Genomic DNA, 26,222 nt, shown 5'->3' on the forward strand with positions numbered 1-26,222 from the left:
GAACCAATGATTATAAGGCAGCTTATAGGAGCAGCTTACCTAGCAGAATGGAGGCATGAGAGCGGCCTCCCAGTCCTGCTTTGGCTTTTTGATAGGGTTAAAGTGGAGGCAAAGTCACGGCTGTGCTTCCACTGGTGTTTCTGAATAATTGTGACCTTATTGTTAGATTATCATCCTTACATGGTTTCAGGTGTTACTTGCTTTTGCTTTTCATTTCTTTGTAGAACTCCTCCCCCTCCCCCTTTTTATAAACAGGTCTTTACTCTGTTCAGTGCTAAATGTTAATGAATCTGAACTAAAGTTGAATATGAATTGATATTATTTTATTAGGGGTCCTTGGAGATGGAAAAATAATACTATATGCTTCATTTTGACATATTTCAGATAAATCAATTAGGTCTGAAGGGCACTTCACTTTTATTTTGGTATATCAAGATGTTATGGTTTTCCAGGTTTTTTTAATGACATTTTAATATAAACTATACAAATATAAGGAGAGAAATACGAAGAAACAAAATTAATTTGATAACAATTACTAAAAGAAAAATAAATAAAAGATAAGAGAAGCAATTATTAGCTTTAAACCAGAGAAAAAAGTGAACATGTCATTCCATACACACACACACACACCAATTCTTTACAAACTTATTCTCAAACATTATATTTTCAACAGTGTGGGTATAATTTTATTTATAACAGTAGTATTCTAAACTCTAAAAAAAATCAGTAAGAAGAACCATTTCTCCCCAATACTTGGATTTTGACATTTTTGCTGGCATCAAAAGAATAGAGACCATTTCAAAGTCAACATTTTCATCACCTCCCTTCAAGTAATATAAAAGTATATTTACTGGATCCATTGGTAACACATAACCTGTTATTTGTTTGCTGTGTCTCAATATTTGAATATTATGAGATTTCGATAGAATAAGGAGGTAGACTGCATGTGCCCCCTCCCAATCTCCGATTTTGACGGAGTAGGAGAAAAACTCTATGTGATGTAAAGCTATAAAATTATTAATACATATGTACATAAATATTTCCTCTGTTTTATAACACAGCTTTTGATATTTTGTGCAATGCATAAGAAACTTATTAAATTCACTCTGACTTGGGTTTTTTAAAAGATGAGTCATTGATGGTAGATTCTTCAATCAGCCAGTATTAGTTCTGACAAAGAAAAAAAAAATGAATCCATGTTCTGAAACAGTATATTTGGAGTACCTTATGCAGGAGATTAATAGGGTATGCTCTGTACCAGAATGGACAGGACTAGAATGCAACTTAGTCAGATCCATCAAGGCAATTCTTTGCCTTCACTTTAATTTGTGTTTCTCAGCCTTAAATGTTTGTTTTACAGGACTGTTTATTGATTAAGGAAATTTTAATTCTGTTGAGTTAGTCTATTAGTTTGATTTACAAGTTTTCATGAACTTGTATACGTGAATGTTATTAAGAGGTGCTGCACCTGTACATAGAGGTTTTATTGTTGACCATTGTAGCTATTAAAGAACATATAAACTGGCTCATAACAGTTTTACACTTGATTTAGCGTCCCAAGAATAGAAAGCCAGATACATCCGAGAAGTTAACAAGCAAAACCTGATAAATATTACCTGCCCAAGCTGTGTGCCCTGAGCAACATTGTGGTGGTTTTCTGTTGCTCTGTTTTATACTATTATCTGTTCCTTTTTTTTGCTCCTCATTACTTTATTCCTTCTCTGTCCATCCTCAAGGCACCATGTTCAAAGAGTTGCATGCCCTTGTTGGGTTTCTCTCCTTCTATTCCATGAAACCGAGGGTCCCCTTCTTCACCAGCATCTACAAAGAGTTCGTTCAGTGCTGGGTGCCCATCCTGCTTTTGCTGCCTTGCACATCTCCTTTAGTTACCAGCAATGTAGACTGAGCTGGCATAAGGTGCCAGTGACCTGACTGTAAATTAGTCTGCTGATGAGATTGCCAGTTAGACACTTCTGATGAGTCTAGAAGTGATACTGGTTGGGCTGGTACAAAACACCTCTGACCACTTTGCTTCTGGTGGCTGTTTCAGGCTTTTCACATTGCAGAAAGGCAGGTGCCACAAATGTGCCTACATGTGCATATGTATTTAACACTGACTCACGGGTTGATAAAAGTGTAATTCCTGATTAATTGAGTACAAAATTTAATCAATCTGATTGATCAATTAGCGTTGCAGCCTCATTAGCTACTGATACTTGTTCTTATGGATTATGTTTCTGTACATAGTTTGAGATTCCACATTTATGGTAGAGAATGCTGTAAACAAATTATGACTTGACAAAGATTTACATAGCCGATTCGTGTCTTGTTTTTAAATCTTGTGTAGATAATGAAATAGGTTGATGCAGTTTTATGTGTAGCAGAGATGTGTTGATTAAGATGATTTTGAGAATATCATAGCAATAAATATGATTATGATCTAAAGGACTGACATAGTTGGGCATGTAGTATTGGGTTGCACAATTAAATGTGTTGTAAACTGCCTGGAGACCACAGTTGGATAGGTGGTATAAAAGTATAACAATTGAGTAAAATATTAGGGACTTCCCTTCTCCTTGCCCCGCTCACCAAGCCCTCTGCCATTTCCTCATATTAAGCCCTTGGAGCTTGCTCTTCCCACCACATAAACCACTAAGCTTGTTTTTCACCCCACCCCATTTCTGAAGCCACTTTTCTCTTCTAATCTGCAGCGCCACTTTGCACTCCTATTTTCACTTTTACTCCTTGTCCATGCCTCCACCCCCATGGTAATCTCCTTCATTTCCCTCATCCCATGAATCATAATGACTAACCACCCTTTTCACCCTCACTCCCTTTCCCCTCTCCACTCTCCTCCATAGTTTGCTCAATTCTTCTTTGCACACAGATTTCCATGCTCCCCCCTTTCTCCTGCAGCACAACCCCATGCTGATATATGTTACTGTGTCTTTAGGATAAGAAGAATCTTGAGAGCAAGGCTGTCAATTAACCTCTTCAGTTAGAGAAAGTTCAGTTCAGTTTATGGATATGGTACATATATGGGCATTTACTTGTTAATAAAATATTTCTTCTAAATTACTGTTGAATCTGGGACTTCATGTTGAAGATAACACATGGTACCAAGAATGAAGTACATTGGGGGAAGGTACAATGGAACATCTGAGAGCTCCACATCCTTTATCACACGAGGCAGCTGAAGAATGGAAGAGGGAGACTTTTTCCCTTTCAGTGCCCCTCAGTTTGAGTAAAGTGGGGGTGGAATGACATTGAATTGAAAATGGTGGTTTTAAAAATGGCAGATGTTTGAGCAAAGCAGGGCTGTGGGACAGTAAGGGGTTGATTTAAAAAAGGAAGAAAAAGAAATCTGGTTTTAACAATGTGAAATAGCAGAGAATGGGACAATGCAGGTGCTAATGCATATCCCCTTTCCCAACTCCCTTCTGTCTGCACTCAGGTGTTGTTTTAAACTGCCACTTCCCCCTGCTCACTCTACACAAACCTCTGCCATTCATTTTTCAACCAGAAACCACTGGATTTGTTTAATTTCCTCAAACGTTTCCATGGTCAGTGGAGACCATTTGCAATAGTGGAGCATGTGGTGCAGTGGGCTGTTGATGGAGGGACTAGAATTGACAGAAATACCATACACACCATTCTGTGACAAAAGTCCACTTCTGCTTGTGCAAGGGAAAGATAATTTGTTATAATAAAATGGTTAATCTTTAAAACTGCATTTCTTCAGAATATTCATAAAAGTAACCCTGTCTTTAGTCCAAATGTACTAGCATGGTACAAAGAATGTGAAAATAGGAATTGAAACTTTCCATCAATTTTATTTATTTATTTGCTGTATGGTGATTGGGATTTGCATTGGTCAGTAAAGGGCTTGTATCTCATTGTTGTTTTAGCAAACACACGAATGAGATGAGATCTGGTGCACTATTGACTCGTGCTTGATTTTTTTGCTTTACCTAGTCAGCCTTTGAATCACTGAGTATATTTATGCTGGTGTGGCTCTTGTGTAACAACTATGTGGCATTACTTCTGTCAGTAGCTTTTGTATCGTTATAAATGAGATGTAGGTCAGTATAATTTGGTTGTGTTTTAATTGTCTGCTGTTGCAACTACTCTATTTGGTTTTGAGAATAGGGGAAAGTATCTTAAACAGAATCATAGAGTTGGAAGGGACCCTGAGGATCATCTAGTCCAACGCCCCGCAATGCAGGAATATTCAGCTGTCCCTTACGAGGATCAAATCTGCAACCTTGGTCTTATTAGAACCATGCTCTAACCAACTCAGCTATCCAGCTCACATAGCATGCTCGATTTAGATAATTAAAGAAGTGTTATTGGGTAATATAAAACTAAATCATACTTGCAGTAGACCTATTTGAATCAATAGACAAGTGTTTTCTGAGTATGACTAACATTGGATATACCTGTTGTTTCCTATAGCACACTGATAATTTTTCCATATTAGTATTTATTCATTTATTAAGAAATTTGCTAAATGCATGCTCATTTAAAGGGAGCCTTAATTTTATTAAAATATTTATATCTGGGCTTTCTGTTAAAAAACCTCCTCAGTGTAGCTTACCACATTCATTAAAACAATGAAATGTCACATTTATTTTTAAATGACAGTTGACTTTGTCATTACATGTGAACTATCTAGAATATGGTTTGCTCAAACTGTATTTTGCCTTCAAACCAGAATTGAAATCTCACTTCAAAGTGTGGTTTCCAATTTGAGCTTTGGCAAATTTGGATATGACCGTAAACTATGGTCTACCTCAACCAGAAATTGGAGCAGATGGGGGAGGAGAATGCAAACTATGGACATTACATGTAAACTTAGATACAGATTTTCCTTCATCTTTATGACAGGCCTTCAGTTTCTCCCTTGCTGCCTTTAAGGATGGTACTGATTTTTATTTGGCATCATTTGAGTTGTCAAGCCTTGATTATCATTAGAATGTATCAGTACTGCTCGTGATATTACACAGTGTTGTCTTGCACTCATAAGTAGGACATTTAGACAATCACATTTTGTTTGTTTGCATGTCCTGCAAGATGATGCACTTGGGCAGAGTCCGGTCAACTCAAGTCCTATTAAGGCTTCCTTCTGATTATCTATAATTTGTTAATCATGTAAACCTCAGACGGTCCTGGACAAATAAGGGATTGACCCAGATGAGCTCTGTGTTTTGAGCATGATTGTAATGTGTCAGTATTAAAAAATATTCAGAAGAATGTAATTTGCAAGCGTTTTTTTTTCCTGCTTATAAGACTTAACAGCACTAAAAACTAAGTCTGGAACACGTTCAGTCTAATTTGTGCCTGTACTTTATATGCAGTGCTACCCTCTTGGCTTTCTTGGTGGAACTTCTTAAGAGTTCAGTTGCCATGCAAGAACAAATGCTGGGTGGAAAAGGATTCCTAGTTATTGGCTATCTCCTTGAAAAGGTAAGTTGTATTAATATTATTTTAATAATATTTTACCCAGAACAGATTGAAATTAAATAAAAGCCACAAAGTCCACCATAATTGTTGTATGCAAATGATTTCATATTGGGCTGGTAAATATTGAGCGCATTTAGTCACTTGCCATCAGCTTACTGAAGATTTGAACTCCAAGTTGGCGTCTAAAAAAACCCTAAAATTCATCTGTGAGAAACTAACATTTTGTTTGTTTTGTTTTGTTTTGTTTAAAATCTCAGTGTAAACACATCCTCAGTTGCACAAACTCAGATAACACTCATTTTTTAAAAATCTGCTTTTAGGGAAGACTCTCTTTATTTTACTCTTTACTAAACCTGAAATGATGTGCTGGTTGTGCCCAGTGCTACCAGACTTTTTGTTTCTGTTGTTGCTAGGTACTGCTTATATAAGAAGTGCTACAGCAGTCTTTCCAGGTTCAGTGTTAGTAAGGGTTTGCTGTATAAGAGGTTTTTTATATATATAATTCTGTCTTACAAAGAGAGGCCTTCTTGAGTTGTAAAGATAAACCGCAGACAACTTTCGTCAGAGTTTCTCTTGCAAGCTGATCAGGTAGATGGGCAGAACAATCCTATGGAGGGTGGTGTGGGGAAGTGAGACTGCTGTTGGGCTTGCATTGGACTTGTTTCAACGGAGAAGAAGAAGAAGAGTTTGGATTTGATATCCCGCTTTATCACTACCTGAAGGAGTCTCAAAGCGGCTAACATTCTCCTTTCCCTTCCTCCCCCACAACAAACACTCTGTGAGGTGAGTGGGGCTGAGAGACTTCAGAGAAGTGTGACTAGCCCAAGGTCACTGTGATGGCCTGGGAGTCAGATTCTGATGCTGAACCTGAGGGATCCCAGCCTGCACAGGATTCCCCGCCTCCAGAACCAGCTGAGCCGGGGCCAGGGCTTGAGCCTGAAGGATCCCCACCTGTGCTGGATCCCCAGGTGCAGGCATCAGCAGAGTCTGCTCTGGCTCCTGATGGGAGGGAGGACCCATTGCCTGCAGGTGCTCCACTCCCAGCCTCTTCAGAGGAAGCTGAGGCATCCCCTGGGTCCAGTAACCCACCAGCCTCTCCTGAGCTACAGAGGCTCAGGGCAGAGAGGCGAAGGGAGTTAAGTGTCTGCAGGAGGAGTGCTCGCCTCCAGGCCCGGAGGAGAGGCGAGTCTCCAGAGGATCGGGGCGGCCCTAAGCATAGGGCCAGATAAAAGCCAGCCAGACCCAGCCCAAGTTGCGTGAGCAACATAGTTGCAAGCGTGTGCTCAACCTGCAACCTTGTGCCTGAACCTGCCTTGGACCTTGACCTGCTCCCTGCCTCGCTCCCCGCTGGACTGACCTCCTTTGGACCCCTAGACCCAGGACTGGACTTGGACCTCGCTTCATGGACAAACCCTTGGGGCCAGCACAGTTTGCTCACGCCACACCCGCACTCCCCCTTCGCTGGGGTGCGTTCGGGAGGAACTAATAGCCATGGCTGACCAGGCGGCTGCGCTGGTGGCATTGGCCCAGGAGAACCAGGCCTTGACCCACACCGTGCAGCAGCTAAGCAATGTGGTTACGGCGCTTCAGCAGCGTTTGGATGCCTTACCGGCTCCTGGGGCCGCCGCCCCAGCTCCTGGCAAGTACCCCGTGGCCCTGCCAGAGAAATTTGATGGGTCCCCAGCCAGCTTTCCCATGTTTCTCGCCCAGGCCAAGCTGTATATTCAGGGGCGAGCTCGGGATTTCCCCGACGACCGCACCAAGGTGCACTTCCTGATCAGCTTGCTGAAGGACCAGGCGGCCAAGTGGGCGTTGCCGCTGCTCCGGCAAGACTCCCCCTTGCTGACAGACTATACGGGGTTTTGCAATCTTCTGGAAACCACGTTTGCCAACCCTCAGAAGGGGAGTCAAGCCAATCGGGCAATTCGGCGGTTGAAACAGGGCAAGTCCACAGTGGCCACCTACGCCACAGAATTTCGGCTGCTGGCGCAGGACTTGACCTGGAACGACTCTGCACTGCGGGACCAGTATCTCGAGGGACTTTCAGACGAGGTACTGGATCAGCTGGCCACGTTGGATCGCCCTGCCACACTGGATGCCCTCATCCAACGGAGTCTGCAGATAGATGATCGGTTGGAGGACCGTCGCCAGGCCCGGGGCCGCCGGCACTCCGGGCTCCCAGCGCCGGTGCTTCCCTGCAGTTCCGTGGCCAGAGCTGAGTCATTGGAGGAGCCGATACAGCTCGGGGCAGCGCGGCCTCGCCTCTCCCCCTCGGAAAAGACTCGGCGTCGGGAGGGGAACCTGTGTCTCTACTGCGGTGGGAGTGGACACTACGCCCGAACCTGCCCTGAGAAACGCCAGCCGCAGGTGAAACGGCCAACCCCAGTAGCCGATGGCCCAGGCTACCTGGGGCCCCAAGCATCGCATGATGGGCCCTCACCAGTGGAATTGCAACACCTCATGATACCGGTGCGTCTATACCCCCCCGGTGGGCCCTGGATTCTCACCCACGCTCTGGTGGATTCGGGGGCAACCCGCTCCTATATGGACTCTGCCTTCGCCACTCAGCATCAGGTGCCGCTTCAGAACAAGCCGGAACCAGTACAGGTGGAGGCAATTGACGGACGGCTCCTACGCTCGGGCGCGGTTACTCGGGAGACCCAGCCCTTGGTCCTGTGCTACCAGCAGCACCGGGAGGTGCGAACCCTGGACATTGCCACCATGCCCCGGTTTCCCCTGGTGCTTGGGATGGACTGGCTGGAGTCGCACAATGTTCAGATCGACTGGGTCAATCGGACTGTACGCTTCCCAGACCCGGGTTCCCATGCTCAGTCCGAGTTAGTAGCAGCTGCCCCCATGGGGCAGGCTGTGTCAACGCTCCCTGCCGTGTACCAGGACTATTTAGACGTGTTCGAGGAACAGGGAGCAGACCAGCTGCCACCTCATCGGTCCTTCGACTGCGGCATAGACCTCCAGCCTGGGGCGCCCCTGCCTGTAAGCCGCCTATATTCTCTTTCGGAGCCAGAGCGTGAAGCCTTGCAGGACTTCCTTCGCAAGAACCTGGAACGCGGGTTCATTAGGCCCTCTACCTCACCCACTGCCGCTCCTGTACTCTTCGTTAAGAAGAAGTGTGGGGAGCTTCGCCTCTGCCATGACTACCGGGCCCTGAATAAGATCACCATCCCAGACCGGTACCCCTTGCCCCTTATTGCAGAATTGCTGGAGCGGGTGCAGGGGGCGCAGATGTTCACCAAACTGGACCTCCGAGGGGCCTACAACTTGATTCGGATCCGTGCCGGGGACGAGTGGAAGACGGCATTCGGGACCCGGTATGGGCAGCTTGAATACCTGGTTATGCCGTTTGGATTATGCAACGCACCCGCCGTGTTTCAACGGTACATCAACCACGTGTTCCAGGACTTGCTAGACAAATACGTGGTGGTGTACCTAGATGATATTCTGATTTATTCCCGTGACCCAGCCCGTCACGAGAGTCATGTTCGGTCCGTGTTGCAGCGCTTGCGGGAGCACCGCCTGTATGCCAAGCTCAGCAAGTGCGAGTTCCACCAGCGGTCAGTGGACTTCCTTGGACACCGACTCTCCCCTGACGGGGTGCAGATGGACCCTGGGAAGGTGGCTGCGGTTCGAGAGTGGGCAGCGCCCCGGAACCGCAAGGACTTACAGCGGTTCCTAGGGTTCGCCAACTATTACCGGACCTTCATTGCAGATTATGCTCATCGCACCACCCCATTAACCCGACTGCTGCGCCCCAAGACACCCTTCTCCTGGGATGAGGAGGCTGAAGTGGCATTTCAGGGGTTGAAAGCCTGTTTCCAGAGGGCGCCGATTTTACAGCATCCTGATCCCTCTCGTCCCTTCGTGGTGGAGACTGATGCCTCCAGTACGGCTCTCGGTGCCATCCTGTCTCAGCAACACGGACCCGATGCGCCGCTGTTACCCTGCGCCTACTACTCCCGGCAGCTCCTTCCGGCGGAGCGTAACTATACCGTGTGGGAGCGGGAACTACTGGCCATCAAGGTGGCCTTTGAGGTCTGGCGCCATCATCTTGAGGGGGCACGACACCCGGTGGAGGTGAGAACGGACCACCGGAATCTGGAGTACCTCCAGACCACCCGCAAGTTGAACCAAAGGCAGATCCGGTGGGCGCTGTTTTTCTCCCGGTTCCAGTTCCGGATCCGCTACATCCCTAGCTCCCAAAACCGGAAAGCGGATGCCCTGTCCCGGAAACCCGAGGACGTCGCAGACACTGTACAGCAGGCAGTACCGACGACTATCTTACCACCAGCCACATTCCTGGCCACTCAGGAGGCCAAGCCACTGCAGGCTCGGGTGCGAGAACAGCAACGGGTCGACGCTTGGGCTCAGGAACGGCTCCGGGAACTGTCTGACGGGTCATGCCCTCGATATCCAGGGCTGGCCCTGCACCAGGGCCTACTGCTGCACCAGGGTCGTCTATACATCCCACCAGGACCATTGCGGGCTGAGGTTCTCCAGATGTCCCACGATGCCCCAGCAGCAGGGCACTTTGGGCGGTACCGGACCACTCATCTGGTAAGCCGGGAGTTCTGGTGGCCCCGCCTGAAGGCTGATGTGGCACGCTATGTTGCTGGTTGCGATGTCTGCCGGCGGGCCAAGGGTCCTACTGGGCGACCCCCCGGTCTGCTCCAGCCATTACCAGTCCCACCACGTCCCTGGCACACGGTCTCACTGGACTTTGTGGTAGACTTGCCCCCATCTCGTCACTGTACCTGCCTCCTGGTTTTCACGGACCATTTCACTAAGATGGTGCACTGTGCCCCCTGCCCGTCCATACCCACAGCTAAGGAGACGGCTCAACTGTACATGCAGCACATCTTCCGCCTGCATGGCCTTCCCGAGCGTGTGGTTTCTGACCGCGGCGTCCAGTTCACATCCCACTTCTGGCGAGCCCTGCACCAGACCCTTGGGACGGAGGTCTGTCTATCTTCGGCCCACCACCCGCAGACCGATGGCCAGACGGAACGGGCAAATGCGGTGCTGGAGCAGTACCTCCGGTGTTACTGCAGCTTCCAGCAGGATGACTGGGTCGATCACTTGCCATTGGCGGAGTTCGCCTACAACAATGCAGTGAACGCCTCCACCCAGCAGACCCCGTTCCAGGCCTCCTACGGCTACCATCCACGTTTGTTCCCGGACGTGCTGCCAGCTTCCGCGGTCCCCGCAGTGACAGACTGGCTTCAGGAGCTTCAGTCCCAGCAACAATTATTGATGGAGCAACTGCGCCAGGCCAAGGACGCATACAAGGCCCAGGCTGACCGACATCGTCAGGAGGGGCCAGAACTCCATGTTGGCGATCGGGTGTGGCTCTCTACCCGTCACCTGCATCCTTCTCGGCCCTCACGAAAGCTGGATGCACGGTTTGCCGGCCCATTCACCATCACTGCGCAGGTGTCACCGGTGGCGTTTCGCCTCCAGTTACCTCCATCACTCAAGGTTCACCCAGTATTCCACCGGTCCCTACTTAGTCCAGTCGCCCCGCCCGACGAGTTCCACCCAGACAATCCACGACCGCAGCCAGTTTTGGTTGAGGGGGAGCCTGAGTACGAGGTGGAGCGCATTCTCGACTCACGATACCGCAGGGGGAAGCTCCAATACCTCATCGACTGGAAGGGGTATGGGCCTGAGGATCGTTCATGGGAACCAGTGGAAAACGTCCACGCACCTGCCTGCCTCCGTGATTTCCATGCAGCTTACCCCAGCAAGCCTGGTCCGGCCCCTCAGTTGAGGGGGAGGCCTGGGAGGGGGGATGGTGTGATGGCCTGGGAGTCAGATTCTGATGCTGAACCTGAGGGATCCCAGCCTGCACAGGATTCCCCGCCTCCAGAACCAGCTGAGCCGGGGCCAGGGCTTGAGCCTGAAGGATCCCCACCTGTGCTGGATCCCCAGGTGCAGGCATCAGCAGAGTCTGCTCTGGCTCCTGATGGGAGGGAGGACCCATTGCCTGCAGGTGCTCCACTCCCAGCCTCTTCAGAGGAAGCTGAGGCATCCCCTGGGTCCAGTAACCCACCAGCCTCTCCTGAGCTACAGAGGCTCAGGGCAGAGAGGCGAAGGGAGTTAAGTGTCTGCAGGAGGAGTGCTCGCCTCCAGGCCCGGAGGAGAGGCGAGTCTCCAGAGGATCGGGGCGGCCCTAAGCATAGGGCCAGATAAAAGCCAGCCAGACCCAGCCCAAGTTGCGTGAGCAACATAGTTGCAAGCGTGTGCTCAACCTGCAACCTTGTGCCTGAACCTGCCTTGGACCTTGACCTGCTCCCTGCCTCGCTCCCCGCTGGACTGACCTCCTTTGGACCCCTAGACCCAGGACTGGACTTGGACCTCGCTTCATGGACAAACCCTTGGGGCCAGCACAGTCACCCAGCAGTGGAGGAGCGGAGACGCGAATCTGGTTCCCCAGATTACGGGTCTACCGCTCTTAACCACTGCACCACACTGGCTCTCATGGCCATCACACTCATGGCCTAGTGATGGCTTCCCCCTTCTTCTTTTAAACTGGTTGCTTCTTTAAAAAAAAAAAAATTCTGTCCCATTAGTCTCAAAATAAGGGCAGCTCTAGGGCTGGCATACATTTTTGCCTCTTCTGAGGATGTTTTAGGGGAACAAGAGAACTGCAGATACAAAACTTCCCCTGATCCATCCCTACACATCTGTTTTACATCAACTGCCTCTGGGGCAGTGACAGTGGAGAGTGATTGTGGTGAAATTTTACATTGCTGCATTGAGGAAACCTTTAGTGGCAGACCTCCTTCTCCATCTTTGAGAGGGAGGTCCAAGAGCGGAGAAGGAAGGCATCGTCCAATGGCCTCTCAGGTGCCAGGGATTGCTATTTCATCCATTTCTTATGAATTGCTGGTTTAGAGGCACTGCATATTCAGAGAAATACTTTTGGGACTACTTGGTGCCATCATTCTGAGTGGTTTAGTTAGTATTTGGTTTTTATTTTGATATGTTTTGCGCTTAAATATTGTTGAATGATGAGTTACTGGTTTTAATTTCAGTAGTATGCATATATTTGTCTAGCTGATGTGTTTCAGTGTAGGAAACATGAAGCCTTCAATATCTTTCAGCACAAATATAGAAGTGAATATGAACTGAAAACCTGAACCTTATTAATTCCATTATTTAATTATCGTAATTTCTTCAGTCATCCAGAGTTCATATAACAAGAGCTGTACTGGAACAGTTTTTATCTTTTGCAAAATATTTGGATGGCCTCTCACATGGAGCACCTTTATTAAAGCAATTATGTGATCATATCCTTTTCAACCCTGCTATTTGGATACATACTCCCGCAAAGGTCAGTGAACAGTGTGTTGTATAAAGTCCTTATTTAAACTGTTGATTCATCAGTATAAGCACCACCAGTTTTAAAATAATCAAATGGGCTTACAGTGTGGCTCAGTGTAAGTAGCAAAACAACATCCACCCTGATAATTTTATTGAAATATGAAATATAAATTTATTTACAAACACACACCCCTATATAAGAGAGATTATTCTATAATATGTAGTATAAAAATCAGTAGCATATTAGTAACTTGGACTTGTCTTTTTCCCATATAGAAATTTCAAAATTTCAAGACTACTTCTGCATAGTATAGAAAAGTGAAAATCTATAAATTCATTGCCCAAGATACCCTGAAGACTAAAATCCTTTTATTGTCTGAGCTTGTTTAGAAAGGGGCAGGGCTGCACATGACAACCCCACCCCTCATATCCCCATGTGTTACAACTCCACCACTAACCTTTTCCACATTGAAGGTAACATCTGAAGCGAGATTCTTCATGTGTTTGGCTGAGAACACTTAAATTCCTCTTCACAATTGGGAACCCTGACACAGGACTCTCATTTGCTTGGAAGATTATAAGCATGCTCAGCCAGGCTTGCAAATCATCCCCCATCAAGCCTTTCCACTCAATACAGCTCTCTCATTGGACAAGCCAAAGTACACCTCTGATGCAGTGCAGTGTGTCAAACTTTCACATTTCTCACTTAGAAATTCTCAAAATAAGGAAAGAAAGAGCTTCTGTTCGAGCCAGATGTCTTAAGTTTGAAAATGTGAGAAGTATCATGCAAAATAAATAAATACATATGAGGGCTTTGAGGTTTTTTTTAATTGTCAGCATGACTATACCTAAATTAGCAGAATTTTGGCTGGATTTATTAGTGATTTAGGTTTTTTTTTTAATGAAAGCAAGATCTGTGATACTTGCTAGGAAGAAAATACATATATAAACAACCAACCTCTTTCCCTCCCCATTCTGCATTTGTTTTATCTTGTGAATTGCTGCCATGCTTGTGTAATGATTACTTTAGGTTGAGCTACAATCTGCAAAAGGTAACTTTTATCATCAATTATTTTATATATTACACTTCTGAATTTCCCTAATGACTTATGGCCATATAAATAGAAAAATGAAATGAGTTAATACATGATTTATTCACAGTGCAATTAAAATTAGAAATTGAATTTATTTATTCCATGTGTTCTTTTTATAATCTTCAGGTTCAGCTCTCGCTGTATACATACTTGTCTGCTGAATTCATTGGCACTGCTACAATCTACACTACGATACGTAGAGTAGGAACAGTATTACAGTTAATGCACACACTGAAATACTACTACTGGGTGGTTAATCCTGCGGATAGCAGTGGCATTACTCCTAAAGGTTTGGGTAAGCATAATAAACTTAGAAATGGTAAGGGTCTGTAAATAATTGTGTCAATATGTTCATTTACACTGCTAAAATAGTTTTCTTATGAGTTGAACTCTGAAACTTCGTAGTAAGAAGCCTATTTTAAACTGATGTTCTCTTTTTGATTGATTGCATAGGAAGCTTTTAATTAGCAGCACAAGTGCAATTTGAATAAAGGGAGGTTTGGACATTTGTAATATGTGAAGTATTGTTTTGTGACATATGGATTCTACAGCTAATTTAGAGTGCATTAAATTATGAGAAGAAACTAAAACAGCAGGAAAAAGATTTAAGATGCAGATTTTAAATACCAGTACAGTATTATGGTGAATTGGTTGCTAGCAAAAACGAAAGAAGAAGTATCTGAAGAAGTGTGCATGCACACGAAAGCTCATACCAAGAACAAACTCAGTTGGTCTCTAAGGTGCTACTGGAAAGAATTTTCTATTTTGTTTCGACTATGGCAGACCAACACGGCTACCCACCTGTAACTGGTTGCTAGCAAGTTAAAACATTGAAAGGAATCCCCCTTGTTTAACACCACACGTTTTAGATATGCTGTAGTATTATTTTGAAATAATACTACAATGTTAAATTTGTTGAAGATTCCTAAATACTTCTCCTGTGGTCTCTACTCAGTTCTCATCTTTCTTGCACTGTTGCCCCCTTCAGTACAACTGATTATTCTCTCTTGCTTGTCTCCCCCTATGACCATAGGCCTCTGTTCTGCTGTCCTTGGCTGGTTCTCTAATTACTCTTTCATTATTTCCATTGGGGGAAAGTTTTTCTTATATCCAGTTGTATCACTCAGAGATCTTTCCACGCTATCCCATAGTTTTGATTATGTGGTGACTTTCCTTAAATCCTTACTTAAACGCTTGGGTTTTGTCTTCTTATCCTTAGCTTCAGAGCCTTGGTGGGGACGCCCCAATTATTTATTTGCTTTTATATCCTGATGCATTATAGAATCATAGTTTGAAGGAACCTCCAAGCCCTCAGTCAGTTCAGGAATCTTGTAACCACAGCATTCCTGACAGAGTAAATGCCAATGTTTCTTTAAGTACTTCCAGCAAAGGAGGGACAACCAGCTCTCGAAGTGATCTGTTTCCACTTTTGAGCAGTTCTTGCCACTAGGGCATTTCTTCTAATGTTTAGCTAAAATTTGTTGTTCTACAATTTCCAGCCATTGGTTTCAATCCTGCCCGTTAGAGCAACAGAGAAAAAAAAAAGTCCCATCTCTTGCATAGCCACCCTTAGAGTAGTGCTAAGGTGATGTACCCCTGAGAATGTTGGCTATTTTAAAGTTCTATTTTTCAGTTTTAAGTCAGATTTCTGGCAGTTGGGGGGGGGGAGACAGAGCATAAGGAAAACACAAGAAGCTAGTACTTTGATGATGCCTTGTAAAAAAATGAGTGAACAAAGCATGGCAGCATATATGCCTGATTCACGTCACAGTTACAGGTGGGTAGCCGTGTTGGTCTGCCATAGTCGAAACAAAATAGAAAATTCTTTTCAGTAGCACCTTAGAGACCAATTGTGTTTGTTCTTGGTATGAGCTTTCGTGTGCATGCACACTTCTTCAGATACATGTCACAGTAAGCCAAACTATGGCTTCCTGGGACCTCTTGAATGTGCTTTCTCCCAAAGAGGAGCTCTCACCCACTTTGCCGCTCTCTGGTTTTTGGTTTTTTTTAGCTTAGTGTGTCACAGCAGATAAGTCAAGACATAGCCTGTCAGCTGAACCTAGTTAGGCTCTTTCCTCAACCACAAGAACTAGCCTAGGTTTGTTCTTTGTTACAGCTCATGGTTAAGGAGGAGAGGGCTTAACTGTGACCCTGGATTCAGTCAGCTCACTAAGACAAACCTTGGCTTACTTGCTGTGCCATGCCAAGCTAAAAGGACTAGGGAAGAGCAAAGCAGCTTTTATTTTCCAGGGTGCTTGACATTCACACAAAGCCATGCTTTGACATCTGTGGTTTTATCCTTGCGCTCCACATGCCTGGAACTGTCTTCCAAAATGCTGCTTCTCCCTCTTCTTTGAATAATTTCCCATGAAGTATTTTGTTTAATCACTTATTCTCTATCCCCTGCTGAAACTAAGTGTATGCATTTCTGAAGTGGATTTTCCAGTTTACCCACCCCTCACATCACTCTCCTCTCTCTGTTGTCTCCTTTAGGTCAAATTGTAGATTGTAATCCCTTTAGGGCTGCGATGTGTCCTAATGCATGAAGTTTTAAAAAGTGCAAATCAATGGCAGTACATAAAAAATGCTGGTCACTTAAAATTGTTGTGTATGTTACATTTGAGCTGCTCTTTCATGTTTTTCAGAAGGTCCTCGGCCATCACAGAAGGAAATCATATCACTGCGTGCATTCATGCTTTTATTTTTGAAACAGCTGATTTTGAAGGTAACATTTTACAATATTATTGGGCATAGCAAATGACAATAAACATCTGGCGTTAAAACTTTATTGATGATGAAATCTTAAGATTGCTCAAATTATAACAAAGATCAATTAAATCATTTCTGTAGGATCGAGGTGTCAAAGAAGATGAACTACAAAGTATATTAAATTATTTGCTAACAATGCACGAGGTAAGCTTGTAATAGTTAAAAATACAGATCTCTTAACTTGTATTTTGTGTTAACTTCACAGAAATAGTATTTCTCTAATATCTTATGTGTTATTTAGGATGAAAACATACATGATGTGCTTCAGCTGCTAGTGGCATTAATGTCTGAACATCCGGCATCCATGATACCTGCCTTTGATCAACGAAATGGGATACGGTAAAATTAACAACAATAATGATATTTTCTCATTTTCCTTAGAAATGAAATTTGTTATCCTCCATAGTCCAAGTGAAAGAAGTGTGCATGACATACTTTTATTGTAGAAACGTGTGCAAATAAAAGATGCTTCTGTATAAATGTATGGCATGCCAAAGGTTTTCATAGTACTGTAAACTGAACCACTGTGATGGATTTGGATGAGGCTAAGGTGTCCTGCTTGCCAGTGCTGACCCAGTACCATCAGGAAACTCCATAACTGAGGAATGCCCCAATGCACACATTCACACTGCAGCTGGATGAAAGCTGCTGCCTACAATATCCCTGTTGGCAATAGCCAGTGGAAAATTTGTCGATTGGGCTATCGAGGGGGTAAGGTAGGGCTGTGCAAGCAATGAGGTTCATACCTCTTTGCTGCACCAGTTTGGGATCTTGGGTGGCAAATAAATATTTTCTTTTTGCTCTAGCCCAGGGGTCAGAAAACCTTTTCAGCAGGGGGCCAGTCCACTGTCCCTCAGACCTTGTGGGGGCCTGGACTATATTTTGAAAAAAAAATATGAATGAATTTCTATGCCCCACAAACAACCCAGAGATGCATTTTAAATAAAAACACACATTCTACTCATGTAAAAACACCAGGCAGGCCCCACAAATAACCCAGAAATGCATTTTAAATAAAAGGACACATTCTACTCGTAAAAACACGCTGATTCCCAGACCGTCTGTGGGCTGCATTTACAAGGTGATTGGGCCGCATCCGGCCCCCGGGCCTTAGTTTGGGGACCCCTGCTCTACCCACCCAGGTCAACACAAGCAGCAGGGGTTGGTGACTTCACTCTGATCCATTAAGCTCTACCAGTGCTGGCCAGGGGCTTAGATTGCCTCTGTAGTCTTGATTTACTTGTACCTCCCCCAAAAAGGAATTGTTTTTCTGAGTGACTACTTTTGTCTAATTTTATCCTGCAGAGTGATTTATAAATTATTGGCCTCGAAAAGCGAGAGCATCTGGGTGCAGGCACTGAAGGTGCTAGGATATTTTCTCAAACACCTGGGTCATAAGTAAGTGCACTGATTCAATTACTAATATGTTCTTCAGACAACTAAACAAAAGGGTCTGAGATACAAAATTTTCCATTCAAAATTGACATTTTTTTACCCTTAAAAAAGTATAGTTTTGTCATTTATTTTTTCTTCAGCTCTTTTTATTTAATTTATGTATTTTATTCATCTTTCTCACTCTCTAGCAATCTATTTTATCCTGTCAAGAGCCATGTAAGGTAGTAAAATTTGAGAATTTCAAATCCACTGAACTTACACAGTGTGCAACGAGTTTGTCAAATTGAGACTTGCTGAATTCATTTTTGTTTTGGAACAAAAGTATATTTTATATCACAATAGATGCAATGGAAATGTCTTTAAATCAATCTCAAATTAAAACCCCTTGTTCATTTTTGAACAAATTTTGATGGGTACAAATCTTTTTTTCAATAATTTTTTTATTTAAATACAATAATTTGTTATCTCTATTAAACAGATCAACAACAGATTTTTCTCTTGGTAAATTCCATATTTATGTTTTTCTCTAGGCGAAAAGTTGAAATCATGCATACTCACAGTCTGTTCACACTTCTTGGAGAGAGATTGATGTTGCATACGAATACTGTGACCATTACAACTTACAACACTCTTTATGAGGTACACATTACTCTAGTGCTATCAAATTCATTTGTAAATGATTTGGTGTAAAACTGCTGGTCAGAGAAGGAAATGTAACAATCTTGTATTGTAGATTTTGACAGAACAAGTGTGTACACAAGTCGTTCATAAACCACACCCGGAGCCTGACTCTACAGTGAAAATTCAGAATCCAAGTAAGAATATTTTGATATTGAGACATTGTTGTATTTTTTTAAGTCAATCATATCTTACATAGGAACATTTTCATTAATTCCTTTGGATGAATGCTTGATTATAGGCAATTGACAGCCTACAGGTTGTTATCAAACTACTTGAGGAATGCTGTTTCAGAGTTTCCTCTGTCCTAATGGAAAGCTGGAAAGATTCCAGAGTGTATGAATAATGTAAGGATTACTCCTCTGTTGTGTTCTACTCTTTCCTTACTCCTTTAATTCTCGTGTTACTATTTTTTGAACTCCCCCTGCCTTCCAATTTCTTGTCCTCCACCATCACAAGTTGAAAGTTAATAGGAAAGAAATGGTGAAAAGCTTGGGGGAAAAAATTTCCTGTTGTGATCCATCCTTTCCATCCCCTCCTTTCAAAAAGGGGGTGGTGTTCATAATATATTGGGCTCTTGGCGGAAGTGACTGCTGGTTATGACTTTAAAGAAGCTCAGATTTTTAGGATTTTTGAATTAACTGTAGTATGCTAGTTAGAATTTATTTTGGAACAGGTAGCTAAAATGGTAGATGCTCCCTTTCTGTCTTTTTCCATATATCAGTCTATTTATCAGGTTATATATTTTAGGAAACAACCATATTTGCACAGTTTTATAGAAGTTAAAACAATTGGGTCTAATTCAGTGACTTTGTTTCTTAATTATTCAAAAATACAATCCATGCATTTTCTCTTTTAAAGTGATTCTCAAGGTTGTGGCAACTTTATTAAAGAATTCAACTCCAAGTGCAGAACTAATGGAAGTTCGCCGTTTGTTTTTATCAGATATGATAAAACTTTTCAGTAACAGCCGTGAAAATAGGAGGTATGCCAGTAATCTTTATTCTCTTTTATTTGGAAGCTCATCAATGTTATTTTCATCTGGGTGGAGGGGTGTGCAGCTATAGTTGTGTAAATTCAGCTTTATGTAAACTTCTGAAAAAATCCAGAAAGAATAATTACAAATCTCAGCATAATTTCCATGGATATGTAATGTGATGCTGAGAGGCAAACAAAACTTAATTAAAAGAAATACAAGTTGTCATATTTTAGAATGGAATGCTTTGAATGAATATTTTGAATGAAATATTCAGGTTTTCCTTACGTCTGTAACAAATGGAAAAGTTCAAATGCCATGTGATCATATTGTAACTTATTTTATTTTAGATGTTTACTTCAGTGTTCAGTGTGGCAGGACTGGATGTTTTCTCTGGGATATATCAATCCAAAGAACTCTGAAGAACAGAAAATTACTGAGATGGTGTACAACATCTTCCGCATTCTTTTGTACCATGCAATAAAGTATGAGTGGGGAGGATGGAGGGTCTGGGTTGATACTCTTTCCATAGCCCATTCCAAGGTAAGAGTCAGTTTTGGAAGTTCAGTTTAGCTGCTGTCATAGTAGCCAAAATGTCATAGATATAATTTAGTGCCATCTTGTGGATAGTATGAAATATGACCAGTTACCACTGCCTTGGATTATTTTCACTATAGCTCAGCTGCATCTATGCAATTAAACATAGCAATATACAATTAGAGACTTTAACATATCACATAGATCTTCTTGCCATAATTTGGTATCTTAACTCAAAATCCAACATCTTAACCCAGCGTATATGAACACTCACAGAAATGTTGTTAAATAATATTATTATATTACTAGTTAAATAAAGGAGAAATACTGATAATTGAGTATAATACAAAAATCCTCTAAATTGTGGAAAATGGAAATTTTCTTTGCATTATTCAGTAAAAGATTCAATAAAAATATATTTTAAGATACCTTGCTGTTGTCTCCCTTCCTTAGTTCTTATGTAGTGAACCAATTTCACAATTAATGTAGATTCCTAGATTTTACTAATCTTTTCATTGATAGTTGGTATAATCAGTGAGTGCATCATGGCTGCATCCAATGCTCTCATTCCACTGTGGATCAGGTTTGTGGATCAGTTGTTCAGTATAACTCCCCCTTCCTCTTCCCTCCCTTGTAGCTCCCTATGCACTCTCAAAATCTGTCCAGATGGTTCAGGGACCCCCAGGAGGAGATTTGGGGAGTTCAGGAGAAGGTGATAGGAAGGGGAAGTCCCACTGTGCAAGTAGAGCTCAGAGCATAATGTTGGATACAGGCCATTACCTTTGCAGATAGGAAAAGTTTTTCCACTGAGATATAAGGACTACATTACTTATATAAGTTTTATAATTGTTTTCATAAAGATTCTTGATATTATATGTCATTTTATTTAAATCCTAAGTATCTTATCACTTTTTTTCCTCTGCTTACATTTACATTTTTACTTTATCTGTTTTTCTGAGTTCTTGGTGACATTTGCCCCTAATAGTTCCATTTCCCCCTTTTGTTAATAACCTGCTAATGGCCCATACTCTGTTCTGTTTCACTCAAGGAACACAGTGGCTTAGAGGGTGTTCCAACATTTTAAATGTTAGTTAAACGTATAAGTATTGACTTTTCTCCTAAAATTGTAATTAATTTGTTTGTATTAAGGTCACCTATGAAGCTCACAAAGAGTACCTAGCAAAAATGTACGAGGAATATCAAAGACAAGAAGAGGAGAATATAAAGAAGGGGAAAAAGGGGAATGTTAGCACTATCTCAGGCCTTTCATCTCAGACAACAGGAGCAAAAGGTGGAATAGAAATTCGTGAAATTGAAGATCTCTCACAAAGCCAAAGCCCAGAAAGTGAAACGGACTACCCTGTTGGTACAGATACTAGGGATTTACTTATTGCAACAAAAGTATCTGATGATGTGCTTGGAAGCTCAGATAGACCAGGGGGTGGTGTGCATGTAGAAGTTCATGATCTATTAGTTGATATAAAAGCAGAAAAGGTAGAAGCCACAGAAGTAAAGCTGGACGATATGGATTTATCACCAGAGACTTTGGTAACGAGAGAGAATGGTGCCCTTGTGGAAGTAGAATCCTTATTGGACAATGTATATAGTGCTGCAGTTGAAAAACTTCAGAACAATGTTCACGGAAGTGTAGGCATAATTAAGAAAAGTGAAGAGAAGGACAATGGTCCCTTGATAACACTAGCTGATGAGAAAGATGAACCTTCTAACAATACCTCATTTCTTTTTGATAAAATACCCAGCCAAGAGGAGAAATTGCTCCCTGAACTGTCCAGCAATCACATTACTATTGCAAATATGCAAGAGACTCAGATGCACCTTGGTGTGAATGATGACCTTGGACTCCTCGCTCACATGACTGGTAGTGCTGACATAGCATGTAGCTCAAGCATAATAGAAGACAAAGATTTCAAGATTCATACCTCTGTGGATGCAATGGGCACAATTTCTGAGAGAGACCTGGCTTCATCATCCAAAGGATTAGAATATGCAGAAATGGTTGCTACAACTCTTGAGACTGAGTCTTCTAGTGGTAAAACTGTACCAAATGTAGATGCAGGGAGTATTATATCAGATACGGAAAGATCTGATGATGGGAAAGAAGTGGGGAAGGAAATAAGAAAAATCCAAACCACCACTACAACCCAAGTAAGTTTTTTACACATTGGTGTAATGACAATGTTACTATATTATTAAATTTATTAATAAAGTGTGTGTCTATATTTTAGGTATATCAATTATAAAAAAGTAAATGCCTAGATAACCTCACTCAGCAGTTTCATGTAGATACGAATTGGTGTAGAGCATGAGACTGTTAATCTCTGTGTCTTGGGTTTGAGCCCTACATTGGGCAAACGTTTCCTGCCTTTCAGGGGGTTGGACTAGATGACCCTCATGGTCCTTTCTAACTCTACAATTCTAGGAAATAAATGAGTCAAGAACACAGGCTACTAGAATGAAATGAGATGGAACATGCAGACCCCCATAGTGCACATGCCATGGAGAGGAGCAAACCTTCTGGAACTAGCATTGCAAATAGCAGTGAAACTACTGTAACACTCTGCCATGACATCCAAGCAATCAACCAGAGTGTGCTTTGTCTTAAACTTTATATTCCCAGAATTTTACAATTGAAGAAGACTTTATTGACTTTGTTTCACTCTCACTCTGTGGCATTTATTTAAAATAATGCTTTATAAATAAAGCTGTCGCCATATAGCATTGAAAAAAACATTTTTATCTAGACATTACTCAATACTGTTTCACTAAGAAATATACCAAGCATGCTTCCACAGAGAATAGAAAATTTTCTAACTGAAGGATCTATGTCTAGATCAGAAAAACAGTAAACAGTAGCTAGGAATAAACCATGAAGTGAGCACTGTGCAGATAATCATAGAAACTAATTTTGAATCCCTTTGGGAATTAGACTGAAAGGAAGGAGGAATGTGGGGGTTTAGGATAGTTACCCAGTCATAAAAAAGACACTATGCAGAAGATGTTCCAGAAGATGTTCTGGCATGGAAGGCAGGCTGGGTCAGTATTTGTGATCAATATATTGCAGATGTGGGGCTGATGGAAACTAGTTTGCTGAAGACCTCTTGGTGATTTCATGGTAGAAAGTCACATTGGGTCCACCTATTAAAAACAAAACATTGTAGTAGCTGGGTCTCTTAGGTACTACAATGCCTTTTTGCAGACTAGAGAATGGTATGCTGATTTTTCTTACCCTGCCTAATGATTCTCTAAATGACACCAATTTTGACGATAGCCAGTCAGAAATTCAAGATATGCCACCTGGGCACAAATACATTGCACCATTGATTGCAATGGGGTGCTGTTAGGAAGAGCGACACCACTCCTTTCAAACTGAAAATAGTTCAAGTGCACTCTACCCATGCAGTGCTTTTACCCATGACTCCCAGGATTTTCTTTCTTCTGTCTGACATGGAGAATAAATAATAATCTCTTCATTGCAATTCTTTCTCCGATTTGAGACGAGATGCTTTGAGATGGACTTGAATAAAACTTTACAGAATGGATGCATACACAGCAGCCTTTTGGAGGCAGGTGCTCCAGAAGGTGCTTCCAGGGTTGTAGATAGCCATGATATACGCTTTCTGGGCCCAGCATTTGTATGTCTCACCTGAGAGCATATTCACAACTGTTGGGCTTACCTGTGAAAAGTATCTTTCTTTGAGTAAAAAGGTGGTCTCAGGCCTCCCTCTATCTTTGACTGCCTAGTCTAAGTGGCTCTGTTTCCAAGTTGACTTCAGCATCCAGAGAAGTCCTTTTGGTGTTATCTGGTTTTTTTTTTTTTGTTTCTAATCGTTCTTGTGTTGAGTGTGAGTGTTTACAGCTTGGACAGTTGTGGTGGTGCTGGCTGGTTGGGAATAAAATATTCTAATTCAGCTGCATTCCTGCCTGCAAGTGCTAGAGGGAGCTCATGACATGGAAACACATTCTGGAGCACATGCCTCCTCAAGGCCACCTCAGCAAAAGCATATGTGTCCATCATGTAAAGTTTTGTTTAGATCCAACTGAGAGCAGATTTTCATTCGAAGAAAAATACCTTTCACAGGTTAAGCCTGTATTTCTTTTCAGTGCAGAGCTGTGTAGAAACCTTGCCCCTCCCAGCTGTGTTATAGAGGATAAAAGGCTGCTCTTTTGTAATTGCCCTCTTTCATTTTTCCTTGATAGTCTTTCTTCCAGCAAATGTGGGGATATTTTAGTCCTCCAGACGTTTTTGGACTTCAACTCCCAGCATCCCCAACATGGCTAATGGTCAGGGATGGTGGGAGTTTTAGGCTATCAACATCTGTGGGGCCACAGATTCTCTACCCCTGAATTACATGTATATTGCAAGGAATAGTCAGTAGATCTCATTACAATTTTATTACAGAGGTGTGTATGGCTGGAGAGATTTGCATGGTGTGGAGAAAGTGAATAAGGATTCCCCCCGCTCCATCTCTCATAATAAGAGAACCTGTTGGAAGATTCAGGACAGTCAAATGAAATTGCTTCTTCACGCAGCACATAGTTAAGCTATGGAGTTCACTCCGACAGGATGTAGTGATGGCTGCCAACTTGGATGACTTTAAACGATTAAACAAATTCATGGAGGATACTACTACTAGCCACGATGACTGTATTCTACCTCCACTGCCCAAGAGAGCATGCCTCTGTATATCAGTTGCTGGCAGCTGCAGTTTGAGGAGAATGCTATTGCACTCAGGTTCTGCTTACAGGCTTCCCATTGGCATCTGTTTGGTCATAGGATGCTGGACTAGAGGGGCTCTTATATTCTTATGATAAGTAAAAGGAGTTATACTAGTAGCAATATTGTGAGTAATGGTTTCCATTTATTTTGCACATCAAAATCATTTCTTCTTGTAGAAGAAACAATTGCCCTTACATTACATTACTTTCATGAGAAGTTAATCCCATTTTAAAACAGTACTGAGGAGCTGGACTTTGGTTGATTATAAATGAATGTTATTAAATGCAAACTAATTATTTTATTTGTTGCATTTTGACTGTTTACATGTAAAACTTCATATATCCTTATGCTGATGCAGTATCTTATTCCGTCACTTCGGAGGTCATGCTCAGAAGTGTTTTCAGTAGTCTAGCACTGGAAAGTAATTCTGCTAATTAGTTTTTGCTGGCCATTGAATATTTGCCTAGTAATTATCCTTGACAATTCATTCTGTTCCTTTCTTTACCATACAAACTGAATTATGATCTTGAGAATAAAACATTATACAGTGAAGGCTGATATATAATCCAGAAATTTACATTAGCAATATTGAATCAATCAACATCAACAAAATAGCTATTTGAATACCTACAGAATGTGGTTCAAAACCACATAGTTGGAACTATGCTTATTGACTACAAAACACTGATGTGTCAAGGAATGAAAGTGATTCCTGACTGTTAATGATCAAGCAAAATGCTGTGGCAGCTTTTTGGCCATCTCCCAAAACTAGGTCTAATCCATAAAAAACAATAATTTAAAGTATGTGGCTTCATGTGTTCTATTTTAATTGTTTTAATAATACTGCATATTAGGGAATTGTTTGTTATAAAATAAAGACTTTAACAATAGAAGTCATCTAATAGTGAATGGCACTCAGAGCTTTACAGAGTTCTGCCAATCCTGTGTTTATCTGCTTGCAGTTCAAGGAGTTAATTCAGAAACAGAATGTTGACAACTGTCTCTACAGCAGCACGATTCCTTGTCAGTGAATGAAACCTAGGCCATTGCCTTGAGACCTGGAAACAACGCTAGATCACACAGTAGATTTGTTTTACATGCAAGCTGTCTTGACCTTCTTTGCAATACTACAACTTGCAACAACTCCTATAAAAAAACATATTTGTGATTGCCCTGTTCACATTTGTCTACATCAGTGCACACTTAAGAGACAATTGGGACTGCTCGTGAA

The 26,222-nt window shown here is 42.6% G+C and overlaps 1 protein-coding gene across 12 annotated transcripts in view; it reads left to right on the forward strand.

Annotated features, from left to right (window-relative positions):
• The window catches only part of NBEA (neurobeachin), a 364,492-nt gene that overhangs the window by 57,134 nt on the left and 281,136 nt on the right, over positions 1-26,222 (forward strand). For all 12 annotated transcript variants that reach the window (XM_033146505.1, XM_033146506.1, XM_033146495.1 and 9 more), the window contains 12 exons: positions 5,358-5,466; positions 12,662-12,814; positions 14,025-14,193; positions 16,544-16,623; positions 16,749-16,811; positions 16,909-17,006; positions 17,973-18,065; positions 18,593-18,701; positions 18,796-18,877; positions 19,602-19,725; positions 20,067-20,259; positions 21,403-22,419. In XM_033146505.1, coding sequence (XP_033002396.1) covers positions 5,358-5,466; positions 12,662-12,814; positions 14,025-14,193; positions 16,544-16,623; positions 16,749-16,811; positions 16,909-17,006; positions 17,973-18,065; positions 18,593-18,701; positions 18,796-18,877; positions 19,602-19,725; positions 20,067-20,259; positions 21,403-22,419 — 2,290 coding nt within the window. The remainder of the gene's footprint in view (positions 1-5,357; positions 5,467-12,661; positions 12,815-14,024; positions 14,194-16,543; positions 16,624-16,748; positions 16,812-16,908; positions 17,007-17,972; positions 18,066-18,592; positions 18,702-18,795; positions 18,878-19,601; positions 19,726-20,066; positions 20,260-21,402; positions 22,420-26,222) is intronic.

The sequence above is a fragment of the Lacerta agilis genome, chromosome 4 (assembly GCF_009819535.1).
Source record: "Lacerta agilis isolate rLacAgi1 chromosome 4, rLacAgi1.pri, whole genome shotgun sequence".
Classification (NCBI taxonomy): domain Eukaryota; kingdom Metazoa; phylum Chordata; class Lepidosauria; order Squamata; family Lacertidae; genus Lacerta; species Lacerta agilis.